This window comes from Aythya ferina, assembly GCF_964211825.1.
Source record: "Aythya ferina genome assembly, chromosome: 4".
In the NCBI taxonomy this organism is placed as follows: Eukaryota; Metazoa; Chordata; class Aves; order Anseriformes; family Anatidae; genus Aythya; species Aythya ferina.
Genome location: NC_140300.1, coordinates 73,327,840 through 73,347,197, shown reverse-complemented (window position 1 = coordinate 73,347,197; position 19,358 = coordinate 73,327,840). Strand labels below are relative to the sequence as shown.

The 19,358-nt window shown below is 40.9% G+C and overlaps 1 protein-coding gene across 7 annotated transcripts in view; it reads right to left on the bottom strand.

The window, feature by feature from the left end:
- LOC311435831 (uncharacterized protein) overlaps positions 1-19,358 on the bottom strand; it is a 235,908-nt gene that overhangs the window by 160,881 nt on the left and 55,669 nt on the right. For 5 of the 7 annotated variants that reach the window (XM_084517264.1, XM_084517259.1, XM_084517260.1 and 2 more), the window contains one exon: positions 14,562-14,633. The exons of 1 other annotated variant lie outside the window; for it this stretch is intronic. Coding sequence is in view for 1 of the 6 variants with exons in the window: in XM_084517259.1 (XP_084373385.1) it covers positions 14,562-14,633 (72 nt within the window). In the remaining 5 variants the exon portion in view is untranslated. Of the gene's footprint in view, positions 1-11,772; positions 12,040-14,561; positions 14,634-19,358 lie in introns of those variants that run through there. One more of the 7 variants, XR_014692427.1, reaches the window with a different exon arrangement.

Below are 19,358 nucleotides of genomic sequence, written 5' to 3'. Positions count from 1 at the left end.
TGGGGCAACAGAACAGTTCAGAAAAAGGTAGAAGGAAATTAAAAGGGCAACAGAGCAATCTTACCGAATATTTCTCCAAAGGAAAAACATTAAGGGACTCTGACAAAAGTTTATCCTCTAAGGAGAGATAAAAGAATTCACTCAAGCTGGCTAAATATTTTTTTATTTCATATGATAACCAAAAATGAGGCAAAAGCTAAAGACACTCAGACATTTTACCACATGGAGAATGGTTTATGGTAAAGCTAAAACAGAAGTCTATGGCTGTGTTTTTTATTTTTTCTCTGTGGAGGCTTGCCATGGAAGAGAGGAGATCTACTTGCATTGGGGTACACATGAGCTGTATTTAATGTCAGGCCTAACTTCAGAGCTTTGCTTTGCATTTCATGGCACAGCACTACCTGCACCCTGGTTTCTGGGCAGCCTCACATGTGTAGCCCCGGACTTTGAGTCCCCAGGTGTGGAAGTGCCCTGACCTAGGGGTAAGCCTGGGGCCATCACAAGGAGATGAAATATAGATGTGGGCAGCTTCTCGCAGCCCATCAGTAACATTAATCTGTTTGTCTGCCTATTTATCCTCACTTGGGCTGACCAACATCAAGACAAAGCAAACATGGGCATGCTGTCGTTATTCAATCCAACCTCAGTTGCTGCTGCCCTGATCCTGCTGCACCTAAATCTCAGCTATCTGGTATTAACCAGCAGCATGGGCTATATGGAAAAGCAGATGTACACGCTGCCACCTTTTGGCGATAACCAACTGGGTGGTTACACGTTCCCCAGGCTCACAGACATTGCACCTGTCTCTCAAAGTGGTTCTGGCACATGGAGAAATACCCTTGGCAAGCTCTTGGCAAGCCCTGGAGGTAGACAGAGCTTGTCCCATTGGAAAGGCTTTAAAAATATATATTTAAATTAGGCTTCTTCTAAAGCCATCTGGCTGTGGAAGGAGCTGCTGCAGTGCTTTAGACTTTTTCCAAAGAACAACTACAGCACAAGTCCACCCCAACAGCTTGTCTCAAGGTCTTGGCACAGACAGCAAGTAGGCCCTTTACTCACCAGCCCTCTGCTCATTAGTAGTGGCTTTTACAAATAGCCTCCTTGTGTCATCTTCCACAAGGTATCGCGAGAGGAAAGAGCAGAGGTGCCCTATAGGTAGCAGAAAGCTGTTGGGAGGCGTGCTCTCCCTGCTGGGAAGTAGAAGGATGCCTGCCATCCTCACCCACCTCCACCACACATGCCCTCAGGTTAATTTGACCCCATCTGAGTGGGTCCCTTGAGCAGGGATCACACATATTTCCCTCTGTTTCCCTGATTGATAATGCTTGGTCTGTTTCCAAGCTCACCTGGCTGAAGGCTTTTAACAGAATTATGTTTGTAAGTTGTGATGGACCTTGTCAACACTACCTGGGCTATCCAGTGACCACCTCATTGAACATGAAGCTGCATTACTGCCAGCCTTCAAAAAGTTCAGGAACTGGGGAACAGGTAGGGGTTTGCATTTTGATATCTCCACCCCGTAAGGATGATGTAAGGGTGACAACAGATTTGTACTTCAAGGAGTAACCATGTGGAGGACCAAGGTCCAGATTACTTTTGGAGGCACACGGTCCTACTTTTTGTGTGACTGGATAAGAAACACGAATATTCTCACAGATCAACCCTAATGTGGCCCATGGGCAACCAAGATTAATATAATATAGGGAGAATTAACACTTATTAGACTCCGCTCTCTCACAATGCAACTTCTCCTGTCTCGAGAGCTTTACATTTGGTCTAAAGGTTTCCATTATTTTTAAGTGGAAAAAAAAAAAAAAAAAAAAAAAAAAAAAAGATACATTTGCACAACAGATTTTAACTCCACTTTAAAAAATAGATTTTCACAGTTTTAGCTACAATTTCTCAATCATCTGTAATTTTATGTTTTCAAGACGTCATTTTTCTTTATGATACTGGTGAATGAATTATACTGAAAGGGTCTTTAGTGCTAATGCTTCAAATAAAGCTGAGGTTATTTGTAAGCAGATGCATCTAGGAGTTAACATTCTTAGTTATGCTGGGTAGGTTTTATTTCACCCAAATTACAAAATAGGTTTAAATGTGTATTTTGTTAAAATATTAGAGGTACACAGTGACTTTCTGAACGTGGAGTCTCAAATGCCACACACCCAACCTTGTCCAGATTATTTGTTATGTTTTACAGGTATTGCATGTTAAAATCCGTGAAGCATTGCCACACAAGTACATACACCTTTCAAAACCAATCCATGCTTCTCTGGCACTCAGTTGGCATCTGCTGAAAGAAACTATATGGTAGTAGTTTTAAGCAGTAAGAGCCTCCACCTCTCCTCAGCCCCTATACCATGCTTTTTCCACCCTTTACACTCCTAGACCACGTGTGGAATAGTTTAAGGTTATCTAAGAACAAGAACCAGCATACCTAAAAACTGGTATCTCTGTTGCATCTGAAAATATGCTGGGGCAAAAGTGAGCATCAGCTCCCTGAAAATTTGAAAATTGCCTTAGCCCATGCATTACAAGAACTATTTAATTCATAAAAAGGCATTTTCAATGCTAACAAGAAAAATAATGACAATGGCAAAAAAAAAAAAAAAATTGCAGAACTCTCAGGAGCATGTGGAGCCAGGGCAGTGAAAGGAGACCAAAGCTGCCTCCACTGCATACTGCAAGGAAGACACGAGGGACTGGGTGCCTGCACGAGGCAGCTTTACCACCCACTGGGCTGGGAATGGAGCAGGCTCACCTCTGGCAGCAGCAGGCACCAGCTCAACCTGCAACACCAGCCCAGTTATTCTTGGACAGAGGTTCCTGACGTTTACCTGGTGCAAAGAGGGATGAACTTTGCTCCCACTCCGATCTTTTTTCCCCCCTTGGTGCATCTTACCTGCCCGTCCACATTAGCGCGTTAGGTCACACAGACCATCGAGCCACCTCTCACCCCGCATCCGTCTCGTCAAACGTTGGTCCACATCTCACCGGTTATAAAGGTTACCTCGTGAGGCTGTGACCACAGCATGATAACCTAATTCCTGAAAGGCAGAGCCTCTGGAAAAGAGAAGCCAGGACTCCTTCCCAGGCAGCGAGCTGGGCAGCAGGTTTACCATGCCAGGTGGATCGTTTTCATATGTATTTAACAGGTATGACCCCTGCCGCAATAAGCTGATACAGATATTGTCCAATATCCTCTCAAAAACAGGGCGGGGCTACTGTAACATCCCGTTAACTTAGCTGTTTTCGTAACTTCTTCCCTTGGAAAATACTGACCTGAATGTAAACATACTGTGCTTTAGCATGAAAGAGTTGCATCTCATAAAAGAATAGCTGACTTTATAAACCTACTCAAAGCCTTTTACTGAAGAGGGAATTCTTCGTTTCTGTGAAAATGATAGGTTTAATGAATATATTCCTGTTATAATATGACATCTCATTCTTTTCCATCATAAATACTTGTCAGGTTTATGATTTTTCACTCATTGGCCGGGAATTGTGTTGCACAAGCTCAGATTGTGGGTGCTCATACCAAGTTTAATTTCACTCACAAGTAGAGTTGACAAAAGATCACAGCCACTAAGCCCTGGAATTACCCTAGATATTGCCCTCTGTGCTCTGCAAATGAAATCCTACAGAAGACCCTTTGGAAGAGAAGAACACGATGGTTAACACTCAGAAATCCATTTTGCACAGGGCAGCGTCGGTACACAGAGCCGCGCTGAATGACAGGCGGCTCTGCCGGCTCCTGGCTGAGGACAGGCAGATGCTCAGCGCCGCGCTCTCGCTGCCCGCCCGTCTCAGGCTGTTCCTCTCCCGCTTTCTCTCGCTCCTCTCTCATGCCCTTGATTGACTACCAGGTCAGATAAGAAATTAAGATCAGTGAAATCAGAACCGGACCGCACCTGTCCCCGGCGCAGCCAGAAGAGAACTGAAATTAAGCGCTTACGAAACTGCTGTGATCGTAACCTTCAAAACACCCAGCTCCCCCAGCTGTCTGCTTTCTCACACCAGGGCACTACAATGGGGAGCCAGGCAAGAGGGCCCAGCAAGCTATTTCTAACGAAATGCTGTCACTTTGGGAAAGGCTAAAGCAGTCCACAGCGCGCTGATCTGTTTTTAGCAACAAAGCTTCTGAAAATAGACATGACTCTACTATTCAGTTCATCAGATTACGACGCGGTAATAGAGGGATCGCTTTACTTCTATTTAATTGGATGCTGTAAAGGGAAAGGATACTGCTATTATGAACAGGGGACTACTTAGCTGTGCCAACAATTGTCATGGCAAGAGTTTATTCTAGCTGAACATGTTTTTCTCTTAGCTGAATCCTTAGCTTGAAGTATTCTTTATGAATTACATGAGTTGCGCTGCAGGTCCTGATCCTAAAGGCATGCATATGTAGACTGAAATATAATCACTATATAAGCACACATTTTCCATACCCTCCACACTGCACTCCTCCTTTTATTAGCAGTGCATTTGAGGAGCAGCCTAATTTAACTGATGCAGATGCAGCAGTAACAGGACAACTGCCCTGGCTGAGGAGCAGGTAACCCCCAACCCTACCAATTACTGGCCAAAGAGCAGAAAAAACAGCAGGGCTGCTCCAAGAAAAACACAACCCGCCAATGACAATGGTTTAGCCCAGAGACAGGCAGGAGATCACCATCTCGCTGCACCCTGCGGCAGGAAGCCAGGCTCCTAGCCCCATGGCAAAGGTGGGAGAGGTGGGGCACAGCGGGCTGGGCAAGCGAGGAGGCAAACATCCTGCTCACAGCCCTGCTCATGTACACCAGCCCAGGACCAGCCTCCATCCACAGGCCCTGCAGAGCAGATCATGTAAATCACTCTGCAAAGCCTTGTTAAACAACAGGAATCTGCATTTGTCAATGAAAGAAAGCAAATCGTGGATTAAGGGGTTAAAAACAGGAGCACCTTGCAGAAGCTTAGTGTCCCTCAGAATTTAAATACCTGGAAATACAAATGCAATTCAAGAAAGTGGAAGACGTACTTGCAGAAGTTAACTTTATGTAAGCAGATGCAGCTGAAAACAACATTTTTGTGTTTCAGAGAAGTATGAAAACACCAAGTGTTTGCAGGGCAGAGAGAAGTGTTCAGTGTCATGGAAAGGACAAATTACCCCAGGATAATAATACCACATAATGACATGCAGCAAATAGATGTTGCAGGGATTTTTCTTACAGTGGACTAAATAAATGGGTTGTTTAAAATACAAGGAAAATAAAAAGATAGGCATTGCTGATGCAGAAGTGCATCTTTGAAATTGTTTACAGATAGCCTTCCCTGCTGAAAAATAAATCTCCCTGCAGATGTCTCTCCTGTGAGCATCATAAATTAATATTTTCTTTGTGAGTGTGGCTACTCTTTATAATTTCTAACTGTTGCCTTCTTATAGTTGCCACAGGCTTCATTCAAAGTTCACCTCATATTGAAAATCTGACACCAAGACAATTTGATCCTTCACTGGTCACAATTTGCTTCTCCTTGATAAAGTTTTAGAGCCTGACTTGAATCCTACTGATCTACCATTTGTAGGGGTGGGCTCTCCGTAAGCGTGCAAATTCAGAGAGTGCTTGAGCAAATCTTCCTTCAGTTATTAATTAGTTCACAAAGGAAGAAGAACCAACATATTCACAGGGCACAGAGCTGCACCATACAAGTATTTTGCATTACAGTAGCATGCTCAGGAAAGACAGCTGAGACGTCTTCAGGTAGGGACCCCTCACTTTTAGCTGCAGGTTCACAGCTTCTGCAGTGAGCTCAAGGCTGCTAAATTAGATCTCAGTGCTAGCAGTATCTCAGAAGCAAATATACGTGTGTGTGTATATATATATACATTATATATATATAATTAGAGTCCTACCTGTCTAGCATCAGGTAGCCATGGATAGAGTGGCAAACACAACAGGGAATACCCTGGGCTGAGGTGTCTTATAGAGGCAGCTCAGGATGTAAAAATAATATATATTTTTTTAATCTTTTTTTATTTTTTTTTCAGTATGAATATACTTGTTCTTTTGAAAAACAGGCAGGGATCACTCCTTTCTTTGAAAGGACCTTGTACAAGCCAAGGTAGTAGCAATTGCTTTTGTAAAACCTTCATAATACAAGCACTAGCACAGAAAAAAATATATATACTTAAAAAAAAAATAAAAAAAAAAAAAATGAAAATAACATTTGTTTTCCACACTGTACTCTGAATTTCTCAAATTCAAATTTCCTTCATAAATCCAAATATTTACAGCTTCAAAATGAAATGAAGTTATGAAACACTCTTGCCAGTTGGAGAGAAAGTCAGATGTACAACAAATGCTACGCTTCAAAGCAAGAACATGATGCGCGCTAGTTTGGTCTGAAAGAAAGCAAGATGAATAGAAGTGGAATTTCATTAGGTAGCGGTCTGTTTATGGTTTGTCTGGTTTACAGCCACAGCATAACCCCCTTGCTTATTAAGTTGTCAAAGAAACACAGATTAGCACATAGATTAACAAGGAAAACATACACTACCTTTCTAAAAGAATTACCCATTTCAATTAATCACTGAAGTGTGAATGAAGTCACAGGGCATCTGCAAGGAGTTTTCACATACTCTTTTTTGGCTGCACACACAGTTACACACATTAAAATATACATTTCAAGATCACCACTGATCTGAGTAAAACAAAACAAAACGAACAAAAAAAAAACCAACATTATGTCAGCATGCAAATAAAATACAAAGTACTTCCTGAGTTTCAACAGAGAACAAGAGGGAGTCAGCAACAGAGCACCAGGTGAAAACCTCCATGGATCTGGCTCATGTTTAGTGCTACTACTGAAGCTTTTTAGTGGAAATCAAGAGAGGTGTATATATAGGTAGTTTCACATCAGATTTGTTCATGTTTTTTACAATGGTTATGACGCTCTCTATCGATCCTTCATTAGCCTAGCCTTTCTGTTTTACCACAGTGTCAACATAGATCACACAGCTGAACACTTCTGTTACAAAGCTATAGTCAAGGAGAAAGAGCAAGACACTGATGCCTCAACCCCAGCCCCAACACAAAAACTTCCTCTTAGTTCAGGATTGAGTAAGTTCTTGCATCTCAGAGCCAAATCAGGACAACACCTCAGTAAAACACTGAGGTTAGCTAGTCTCAAGGGTCATAAGGCACTCTGTAAATACAAGCTAATTTTAAACAAATTTGTGGCTACTTAGGACTTCACAAATACATTCTGGGAGCCTCCTGTCACAGCATACGTCCACGGCACCTAAACTAGAGGCAACACCCAGCTGTTAACTACATGCACCCCTGCCACAAGACCGAGTGCTTCATATCCCAACCAGCAGAGAACATGGTGCATGCGAGCACTGATGCAGCAGCCTGTTCACCATCCCTGGGAAAAGACCTGAAGAAAGAACCTAGAGAACAAAGGATCTTAGTTCTTAGATCTTTTTTCAGAGAAAGCAGCAGCAGCAGAGAAAGGTTAATGGACACATGCAAGACTGTATAAAAGTTTTGTCTGTGGACAACAGAAATCAAATGCACATAAATTATAATTACATGAACTATGAGATCAGTTGTTATTTCAATGTTCACCAGCAATGTAACAATAATGCTTAGCCACAAAGGAAAATACAAGCATACAGACAATCTAATACTCTGAGACTTGTCCACAGTTTTGGAATACATTGCAGATTCTCTGCTATTTTAAAACACATGGATTTTCAAACAGACGACTACATAAACGTTTATGGGTAATACATGACTACATCCAGAAAAGTAGTTTCCACTTTATGAGGCAATGGCATACAACAATATCTGCAAAGGAGCTCAGTTTGAATAAGGTAATTTAATGTAGTCGTTTGTAATAACCTGAGTAAAATACAGACCAAAATTAAAATACTGACCAAAAAGTTTTAACAGGTGACCAGCTGTGTGTGCCTTGTTCTTTATCCCCCTGGCTACGTCTAGTGGACAAGACAAAAAGATGCTCTCAGGGCTTGGTAGGACCTGCAGCTGAAACCAGCTCTGTACTAGTTTATTCTCTAGCTTTACCAGGCATAAGCCATAATGCTAAAATTCATGTGGAAAAATATTTCTTATTGCTCTGGTTGTGTACAGAACTGCATGTTTCTTTGAATCTGTCAAGCAATTTTTAAACATCTCCATAACCTGAGTGTCGTACTTTTAACCATGAGATCTGGTTTGAATTTGAAATAAGGAAAGGTGGGGGGAGGGAACAGGACAGGAGGGATAGATAAATCCTGTGTTTTTCTTTATATTTTACAAATTTTATTACTTCAGTCAAAAAATGTGACTGAAGCAATAAAATGTTACTGTTGCTCAGTGTAATGGTATGTGTTTGAAATACAACCCATTTGCTCTTCATTCACTTCATCAGAGTTTTTGGCAACCGCTAACGGCTTCGAGTATGTGTGTAGAATATTCTTTATGCTATCATATTCATATTATTTCTCCACTTGCCATTTCTTAATGAGCTATTTTTAACGGTTGCCCACTTATCAATTTTCTATTTATGGCTATGTGCCTTCCTCTGTCTAAAAACATTTAATGAGATTTGTTTATGAAACCTGTTTGCAATGCTTTGAATGCTGGCAGCAACTACAAGAGGGAGATCAGAGACCATAGGTGCAGCTCTTCTTCCAAATCCCCATCCTGACTACAGGCTAGGAGTCACTGCCAACTCACATGAAATATGGTCAACGATGCAATCCCAGCAATTATGCAGATGACAGGACACAGCTTGAGTTTATATGATGACATTGCTCCATTGACCCTCTCTCCAACCTTAGGGACACCACCTCCAGGAATCATGGAAAGCAATGGCAACCCCAAAGAGTAAATACACTCCAAGTTCAGTTGGATATCTGGGGAGCTCCAAAAGGCAATGTGGCAAGCTGATACTCAGCTACCTTGTTTATCCCTTGTTCTGGCTCCCAGTGTTTATCTAGCTGTTTATGGACACCTAAAAGCTCCAAAAGCTGTTTTCTTTGGCTGTGAACTCCAGTCTATAAAATACTGCTCAGTAAGGGGATCATATTTGTGTCCTTTAATACCTAGCCAGGTGCTCTTCACAGTTGGCAGCGGTGCCTTCACTGATATCTTTGACTGCATTTTATGTCTTTTCCTTTACCATTACAATGTGGACTGCTGTTCAGCTATTGCTCTCTCTAAATCATGCATGATTTTGGATTGTGGTAAAAGTAATTCAAAGACGATTTCCCCCGAGCAGTATGCCATACTTGTTACAAGAAAAGAAAGAAAAAAGGGGGGAGTACAGCAATTCCCACGTAATTAAAATGAGCTGGGGATTTTTTTCCCCCTAATTTCCTAGTTACCTAAAGGCTGAGAATTATGTTTTGTCATAGCTTGAAAAACTCAATTTCTGAAACCAGCAGAACAAGATCAGTACAGAAAATACTGCAGAATGGTCCTACAAAAATACATTTGGTCAGAACACCCCATATTGCATTGCAATTTTTCTGGCACATTTTGATTCCAAGTGCATTATTACAGTAGACCAGCTGCTGATTTTACTGTATCTTCACTAGAAGAACAGCAATAAGACCAAGACATAACAATTTCCCAAAGCAAGCCCCCTCGGGACAGAGAGGGATACATCTCAGCCATAAAGTTTAGCGAAGGATGGGGATTTTCATTCTGACCAGTTTCATAATTTTCCTGCATAATTTTCCTGCCCAGTTCTGTGCTGATTAGTTTGTTTGTTGGCAAGTTTTCCCTCCGTCTTATGAAACGGCACATTTTATTAGATCACATTAAGGTGAATGAGTTATGGAAATTTTCTTGTGTGCTTCTTGCTGCTTCATAGGAACAGCTCGGTGGATATCTGTGATATGTGACAGCTGTCAAGACCAGCCACGTTCCTGGAATGCAGCACAGAATGCCATCCACAGCACAAGGATCATCTCTTCACATAGCCAGGAAGGGTACACAGACCTTGGCTCTGTTCAGACACGAGAGCTGACCAAGGATCTGACACAACAGGTTATCTATTCGCCAGAGTCACCTAGGAAAACTTGCATACTGTGACAAGGTCTCAGGAGGTCACTCATCCTGTTTTAGAGAAGCATAACTGGACATTGGTGCCTAGGAATCACTGCAAAGGAATTTTAATTTCTAACAGCATTGGAAGTAAGCATTGAATAGGCTTTTCCAAGAATTACCTGTTTTCCTGCAAAGTTTGACATAAAACAAACGTAGCGGTGGTAAAAAAAATATTGATCAAAAAAATATTAATAACCAAATTAATTATTATTTAACTAATGACCATTAATGACCAAAAGAAGTAAAATCACCAGAGTGGTGTCTCAGGCCAAACACTGAGATGATATAAGCTCTCTATTGTCTACATGAGGTGCATCAGAAAAGTATAAAAGTTTCTATTTACCTTCCAGTACATCAGCAACATGCAGTTTTTATTCCCCTGAACCAAAATATCTCATCTTTCTTAAGTAGCATGGGATTCACAAGGCACATCTTGTAGCACTGCTAACATCTCTGGTGTGGCCCATTTATGTAAATGACAACTTACAACATTCAAGCCACAATTCACCCCTTGTAGAAAACGTGGGATTAACAGACTTCCCCAAGTTCTTCACAATAGTACCTTTTCCACAGGCAGTTCAGAACTGATGAAAATACAATTTTATAAGGAATATTATAATTTTCTGATCATTTCATTCAAAATTAAATGTTTTTCCGTATTCCATGAGCACCGAGCTGAACGTGGATCACTAAAAACAGTGCTCTGAGGGAAGTTCACGTTATGTAAGAGAAGACCAGAAAATTCTGCATGTTTGCAGCTACATGGGGGTAGATAAAAGTGGCAAAATAGGTAATTTCCATGACACGTATACATGTATATGGGCACTATCCCTGATTGACCTTGGCAACATTTCAAAGGGAAGCTTTCAAGGATTAACTGTTCAATCAATCAGATTTCATGACATACACCAACTGGCTCCACAAATGAACTTGCAATCCCATTGCAGAAATAACAATTAAAAGTTTTAATCTGTTGTTAGCTCTTGCACCAAAATGCGCACGGAGAAGTTGCAGGCTTTGGCAGAGACAACCCCCGGGTTTTAGAAACTCCTTACCAGCTGCTGTCTGCAGCAAGAGTAGACTGTGAACAGCACACACAGGTGTTTGAAGATACATTCGTATGTGAGGGCACCCTTCTGTGTCCTTCTCTGAGAGCAATGAACCACAGCAAAAGGCAGTTCACCCCTTTTGTGGCCAGAGAACAAGATCCTTCCCCAGGTCTCCTTGGCATGCACATTTCTTCCCAGCACTCCCATCGAGACCCAGAAAGCTGCATACATGCAAAACATGGAGGTAAGAAGGAAGAGGCAGCCTGAATAGACATCTTGAGCATGGAACGGGGTCTGCTTCATTCCTAGAAGAGCAGAATTGTACCACACCAAGGCTGGAGGTTGCAGTTGTAGGCACAGTCATACTGAAAAGACAGTCCTGCCCCCAAAGGGCTTGAAACCAAAAGACAGAAGCAAACAGGTACAGAGAAGCCAAGAAACAATGCCCCCAAACCAGTTCCCAAATGACAACAGCTATCAAACAGATGGAAATACAAGATAAAGAACATGATCTTCTACCAACACTTCTTTTAGCAAGTAACAATTTTAACAAGAGGAGGGGAAAAATCAGCTATCAATTCAGCTCTGCATTACTGCCTCAGTAAGAACAGAGCCTGTCATGACTCAACAAGGTGTGCTTTATTTTTCACATTAAAGTGATGCAACATATTTCAGGTGATGTTAGCCGACATCAGGGTAATCAAATGCGTAAGTGCTTTGTTGAGTGAAGGCCAAAACCCACATTGCAAAACATTTGAGTGAGATCAGGACAAGAAATGACAGTCTTCTCATGCTCAGAGAACCCACACAGCGTCTCACTGAACCCAGTCACCCACCAGTAACATCCATTTGGTATCTCACATCTTCAGCTATTTCTAAGGCACTTCCTAAAAATAATAAATAACGAGTATAGCTTATTGCAGGGATGGAGAGAGAGGTTTGGAGATAAAAATAGGTAAGAGTAAGACTGGGATGCTCTGGCCCCAGACTGTTCTTACTGTAAAATCTGATCTTCCAGGTCATGGCCAAACTCTAAGTATGAGCCTGGAAAAACCTTCCTACATTTCTGTTTTAGTCATACCAGGATATGGAGTATATATACTTATACATGTATATATATATAAGATATATATATAAGATATATATATATATATATCATATATATACATCAAATACATCAAAATATACAAATACATCAAATATACATGTTAAATATATATATATAATGCATCAAATATCTTGTAATAAGTAATATGTAATTTATCTGATTTATTTTTCTTTAAAATATTAATAATCTTCATTTTAACACTTTGTATCAAATATCCTGATGAAAATAGATTAGCCAAAACTTGATATCTCTATTTGGTTTGCTTTCCGTTCTACTAGGGCTGCAGCCATAGCCAGCAAGTTCTGGGTAGAAAACTATTTGACCTGAGCAGCAAGCAATCATTCACAGTCCTTAACTTGGCCTGGATGACAGGTGTGAAGTCACCTTGGCCTACAAAATGACAGGTTTAGTTTAACAGCTTTGCCCCCATACTTGTAAGAAAAGTCCTGAGGACCCTCCTACAACCTCTACAGCTACAGCTTCCCCCAGTTTTCTGTGGAGAGAAAATCTGAACAACAAAGCATCCTCTCCTCTGTAGCACTGGCAAGGAGATTAGAAGCTAAGTCAAAGCTCAGGAATGAAAAGAAACCTTTTCACTACATTATCTGTATATTTTTATGCCTATAGTTGATACATTAATATCAATTAAAGTCACTGCAAACCCAAAAGGAAGAGACACTGAGCTACACCATTTTACTAAATAAGGAGTTCTTAAGCTAAAGGCTTGAAGCATGAGTTTGTGTTTTTAACAGACAGAACTGAAGAATCATGGAAGCGATCAAGCTGGAAGGTGTCTCTGGAGGTCATTTGGTCAAGCCCCTGCTCCAACCATGCCCATCTAAGAGAGGAACCGTGAAAAGGAAATTCAAATATGCATTGATTCTTCAACCCTTTGATATCCACAATTAAATGAGAAGTTTACCTCTTTCTCACAGAGTATATCCACTAACATTTTCTTATTTGAGCAATTGTTTCACTCATGCTTTACCATCTCTTTTAAGGTGTTAAATAGTCAAACAGCAACGATGCAGCCTTTGCCCCACACTGCTTACAGTCTGGTCTTAGCTAAAACTTAGGTGAAGTAGATGAAAAGCTCTGAAGCAGACTTCACGTCTTTTTAGAAGGAGAGCAAATAAGACAGCCAGAATCAGGGTTCAAATATACATATACACACAAGGAATAAAGCATTTTTCCTCACCTCAATATATTTTCCAGCTAAATGTCTTCCAGTAAAAACAGTGACCTATTGTTGAGTGATTTGCTCAAAAACTGTTCTGCTTAACTGTATTTAAAAAATTAATGGGATAAGTTCATTCCTCTTGTAATTTTCCTTAGTTTCCAGTCTCTACAGCCCAGACACTCAGGGAGGGGGAGAAAAGGAAAAAAGATGGGGAAGAAATCAAGAATATTTGAAGTATACTCTTTGGCAAAAGCTCTAGATCAAACTGATAAGCCTGCAGACTGCTGTGCATTCTCCATCACAGTCTTTAAAAAGTGAAACAACCATATCGTACTTCCAAAAATAATATTCAGAAAATAAAACTCAAGATAACAACCCAATTTTATAAGAGTCCCAATAGTTTAGTCAGAAGAGAATACCACTGCCTTGTCTTCCTGCTGTGCTTTTCTTGTCACCTTACCAGGCCTAAAGCCTCTGTTACTGGAGAGTAAAGATTTTGAAACTCTCATTATTACACAAGACAAAATAGCATTTCTTGACATGGCAGAGTAGCTATCCTTAGCTTTCCACTAGTGCAAAGAGCACCGCAGTGGTACAAGCTGTAGTTTAGCTGAGAAATCCCCCAACCAGGATGAGTAATCCTTTTCTCTAGGAACACAGATGCCTTTTCCTGCAGCCCTCCTTTGCCTTCCCTCGTACACCCTCTAATGTATACAGCTAACCTTCTGATTCACCTCATCAACACTCAAATGCTGCAAAAGCAATCATTTTGCTCAATTGTTACTAGTTTGTTTTTTTTTTTCTTTATATTCATGAAGAAAATGAGACACAAAAAAGTGAAGATTAGTCAAATAAACATGTTATGGGTAAGGAAGGAATACACTTATCTTCTGACCCCCGTCTCACCTGAAACTTCCTTCTAAGAGGTTTTCACTCTGAACCTCTTTTGGAGAGAGGATAACCAGAGAATGTTAAAGCATAGTAGTTCCAAATAGAAAGGAAAGGAGGAAAAGGATGTGTGCCTAAGACACCAGCCCAGACAGAGCTTGAGGTAAAGCCTAAAAGGTCTGTGCCCCAGCAGTCCTGTGGTTTCGAGGAAGAGCTACCCTTGCAAGGCGTACCTGCTCTGGTTCTGCCAAGGCCCAAGCACACAGCTCCATTGCTCCACTTACTCTGGTGGAAGAGTAGGGCATCTGGAAATTTTAGCAGAGCAGGTAGAAAACGCAGGCGTCAAAATTATATCCTTTGATGCAGCTTTCCTTAGTTCATTTTATTAACAAAAATCTCACATTTGAAACAAACACACAAAAAAAAGTCTTTAAATTTGCAAAATCAAGCATTCAAAAATGCATGAAAAGACCATAGTTTAGGCTTTCAGTGCAAATTAAATTAGTCTCATCTCTTTTCAGGCTCATCTCTTTTCTAAGCTGCAGTCTTTCGTTACTTTTTTTTTTTTTTTTTAAATCTACTTCACCTCTCTTCTCTCCCCCAAGTAAGATCAAATGCTGCTCACCAATTCTCAAGTGGAAAAGCATAGAGACTCTAAAGGTTTTCTTTTCCAGCAAAGTAAGATACGAGACATTTTCCTTTCATAATGTGGACAAAACAATGTCATTTTCTGTCAGCTCATTCAGAGAAGTGACTGATTTAAGTCTGGCTGAAATTCTCCCCTGCCACCAGCTCTCCCAGACAAAGATACCTGTCTGGAAAATCTCAGCCTAAACTATTTAAGCTTTGGCAGAGTTAACAGACAGTTAAAAACATGACCTTCTGGCTGAAAGCGTCAAGCAACCTTAAGCATAGGTAGCATTAGCAGCCCTGTCCATCATGCAAACAGAAGAATGAGATCCTAATAATCTGGACTTTCCACAAAGCAGGAAGCAGTGAGGAATACATTTAATGCCTCTTCCAGCCAATGCAATGGCATCCTTCAGTAACAGGATTAACAATAGATATTTGCACATTTCCCTGCAACAGTTCTGCCAAAGGAACTTGGCCCTGGCCTTCCAAAACTTGTCATACCTTCAATTACACTACCCCAGCTCTGGGAAGACATAAAATATTCCCTTCCTTGATGAATGCTAAAGGAATTCCCTCTATCCTCTGAAACTACAAATCTCAATCCTAGCAACAAAGAATTATCCAAAAGCTAGTCCTTACTTTAGCGTTATTCAATTAAGACAGCTATAACATTATCAACGTTAACAGTTTAGTTTTTAAGAGTGAGCACTGCTACTTTGAAAAGATTACAGCAACACAACAGTAGGAAGTATGAATCTAGTGTTCACCTATCACCAAGCAGCATACAAACATAATGTTTATGTCAAGCAATGTCACAGAGATAAACCATGCCCCTCGTCTCCCACTCTCTGGTTGCATAAGAGGTCCAAACCGGCTGCAATAGGCTGCCAGGTATTTGCTCCCCTGGCCAGGGCACCCTGAGAGCTGCTCCACACTGCTACAGCAGGGGGGAATGACCACAAGCGGCTGGTGGGCTGGCAACAGGAACAGCTCCTTTAGTGCTGTTCTCCCACGTCCTCAGACTGGAAAGTGGCTAAGTTAATTCAGCAGTGAGCAGAGGTGAGTATTTTTAAACATAAAGCTCATCAGTCTGCCCTGCTGGTATTTCCAAGGCTGAGGTGCACCTCCCCATCCTGCTCAGAAATTTGAATCATTTATGGTCATCCCCCACTTCAACGTTGTGACAATAAAAATAAAGAAGCAGGTTGAACTGTCTTGGGAACAGATTTACAGCCAAAACTTCCTTTCAAACCACTTCTCGCTTTCTTGTGCTCCCTCCCCTCCCACCAGGATGGTTCAAGTTCACAGCCTGGGCGATCTCCTTGCTTGCCTCGTTGCCTGCCTTGGGATGCCAGCCGTGAAATCGCCCCCTGCCAGCATCAACACAGCCCAGCAGCCTCCAAGCTGCTTTGTGTAACCACTCCCAGGCAGCCACAAGGTCATTTGGTTGAAGAGGGAAATGTTTGGTTTGCGTTAGCTAAAATTAGTCGGCGGGTGTAAGGTAGTCTTATACTTTACTGTTAGAAGCTTGAGACTAGCTGGATGTTCTACATGGAAAATTATTAATGACAAGGAAATATCTTCCTTTGAAAAACACCGCGTCCTCCACGTGGTCCTGTGCTCACAGTTGTCCTACATAGAGTAGGGTTATAAACAGCAGGAAGAAAGGTTCTGCTTTTTTATTATATATATGTGTCTGCGTATATGTGTATATATATATACTTTTTTTTTTTAATGCAAGTTTTGTAACAATGGCCCAAATAAATGCTAAGTGGGAACAGAGCTCTGTTTACAATCATTGATGATCAACAGTTAATATATTGTGCATTTAACTTTTTCTGTAACAGAAAAAGAACCTTCAACTTTTTTTTCTTTCCTAAAGCTTACTCAATTATTTCTGCTTCCTTTAAGAATGCAGTTATATAAGAAACTGTATGTGGAAGTGAGGGAAGTACATGCACTGACCATAATAAGAGAAAGAAGTAGCCAGCACTTAATTTTCTTTGTGGTGTAGTGTCACATTTTACCACCTGCAGCCAGATCATGACGAGGGTTTGCATAGCATAACGTGCTGCCTCCCAGCCCACGCAGGGCGTTTGGGCTCTGCACGGGGGCAGTTCATGGGAGAGCTGCTCTCTAGGAGTGCACACTCACAAATCCCGGAGCTGGTTCAGGCAGCAGCAAATTTTCTCCCATTGGCCTCTGGCTGGAAAGCCTTTGCCTGCAACATGTGCCAGTGGGGCTCACAAAAAAACAGGGCTGATGTCCTTACATTGACATAATTGCATGTTGATGTAAGCACACTTTTCACAGAGCTACAACCTCCTTTGTTCCCTAGATGTATGTTTTGTTTTTAAAGGGGCACATAGCAGTCCCTTACAATTAGTGCCTGACATTTATAAAGTAATTACTTGTTATTTTGCACATGACAAAAGCTGAAGATAGATGGGCAGCCAGGTTTCTGTTCCTGCAGCCCACCTTCTCTCTGAATTGTATCTTCTCCCTCTTCTACAGCCAGTTTCCCTCATCCTCAGTGAGCCATGATCCATTCACTTTCCTGCTCAGCTGACTGGGGACATGCAGCAAATTCACACCTATCTCTATCTTCTATTTGGAGATTCCTTATTCTTCCTTCAGATATAGCTCATTTCTGTAGCTCAGTTCCAAGGCTGTCCCATCCAAAAGGGAGACATGAAGGCTAAGAAATAATTTACAGGGTATATTTAATATGATTGCTAAATATTGAGGGATTCCACTGATGATACTGCAGCATCCTAACTTTCAGCAAGGATTGATAACCACTGTGTGGGACACCTCCCCTACATAGACTTGGGACAGATTTTGCACATGGGATGCTTTTGTTTTCAAAAGTAAGCATGAAGTACCATATTTAGGCCATCCCTAACAGACAAGCTAGCTCATTTCTCCATGAATTTCAGTCGTCTTAAAAATATATTATTACAACAATGAAGTAATTCTGCACAGGACAATCTGGTGTTTGGGATTAGCAGTGCTAAACCTTTGAGAGCTGAAGAGCCACTTCATTATGAGTACAAGTGATGAAAAAAGCAGCTTGACAGACTGGTACTGGCACTCTGGTACAGTAGTGCACTATTTTTTGACACAAATTAAAGTCTGATCTAATAATGAGAAAGCATAAATTAATGGTTTGTTATTTCTATCCATTCCCCCCTTTGCTTCAGAGATTGATTCATTAAATGCAACTTCAAGAACAAGCAGATATATGCCTGACTTTTCTCCAATTCACCAAACACAGAGCTGTAAAAAATAATAATAATAATAATAAAATAATAAAAAAAAGTCAAATCAAAGTTTCCTATTTTCCAATCCATTTCAAGACTCTGCATGGTCTAAAGCATGTCATAAATATCTCAATTAGCAAAAACTGTGGGGATAAAGCTGCATCCCTCAGTCTTTTGGCACGAACATAGTATACTGTAACTCTAAGTAGCGGTTACTGCACCGTTAGCATGAAGTTAGAATTACATCAATAGCACCACTGCAAGAAAAATCAAGCCCTGGCACACCAGTTTGCCCTTATCAGCCAAGCTGCCTGCCTGGGCTCTCTGTTAGCTGCACTCTCAGCCCCCCAAAAAGCAGATGCTTGCAGTCCAGTCTTCCTTACAGAGTCTACCCAGAATTTGGCAAGATTTGGAGAGTCTTAAATGGTTAACTCCACATCTGCTTCCATATGTTGGCATTTATTTAATTCTAATTGAAAAAATGAAAAGCTGTAAACTGGATGACAAACATGGACATCAACTATTAATGTTCCTCTTCATTTGCCACGCAAAAGAAGAATTCCAGATTACTACTTTATTTTTAGATATTGCTTGCTCATAAGCAGCCTTGTATCCTCCTTTGTGGGTTTTGGACTTGAACAAGTTACACCACAGACTGCATTTACATTTTGCAGCTGCTCTAGGTATAACATTTTAATGTCATTTTAAAGGTACCGATCTTTATATTCTGCCAGCAGATGTGCAAAAATAGTATTTATTATTATTTTCAGAAAGAAGAAATATGTTAAGATCATTCTCTTTGTCAGAAATAAGTTACTCCTTAGGAAAAAAATAAAAATAAATAAAACAGATGATAACTACAAAAGGGGAATGAAGCAATGATAGAGAAGAAGTGCTGATGTGCAGCTGCTGCTCTCATCGTCTTTGAGGCTGCTGGAGGGAGCTATAATGGACAGGCAACTTGACATATGCTCTTAAATGCCACTCGGCAGAAACATGAACCAGTGGGTTCTTGTTTTACACATGTGGGGAGGTGAACTTGCCTTTGGAAGTTTGGCAAGACTGATGTTAAAAATATTGCCTGTGATGGGGAAAACGAACAGCAACAGCACAGATTTCTCAAGAATAAACAGG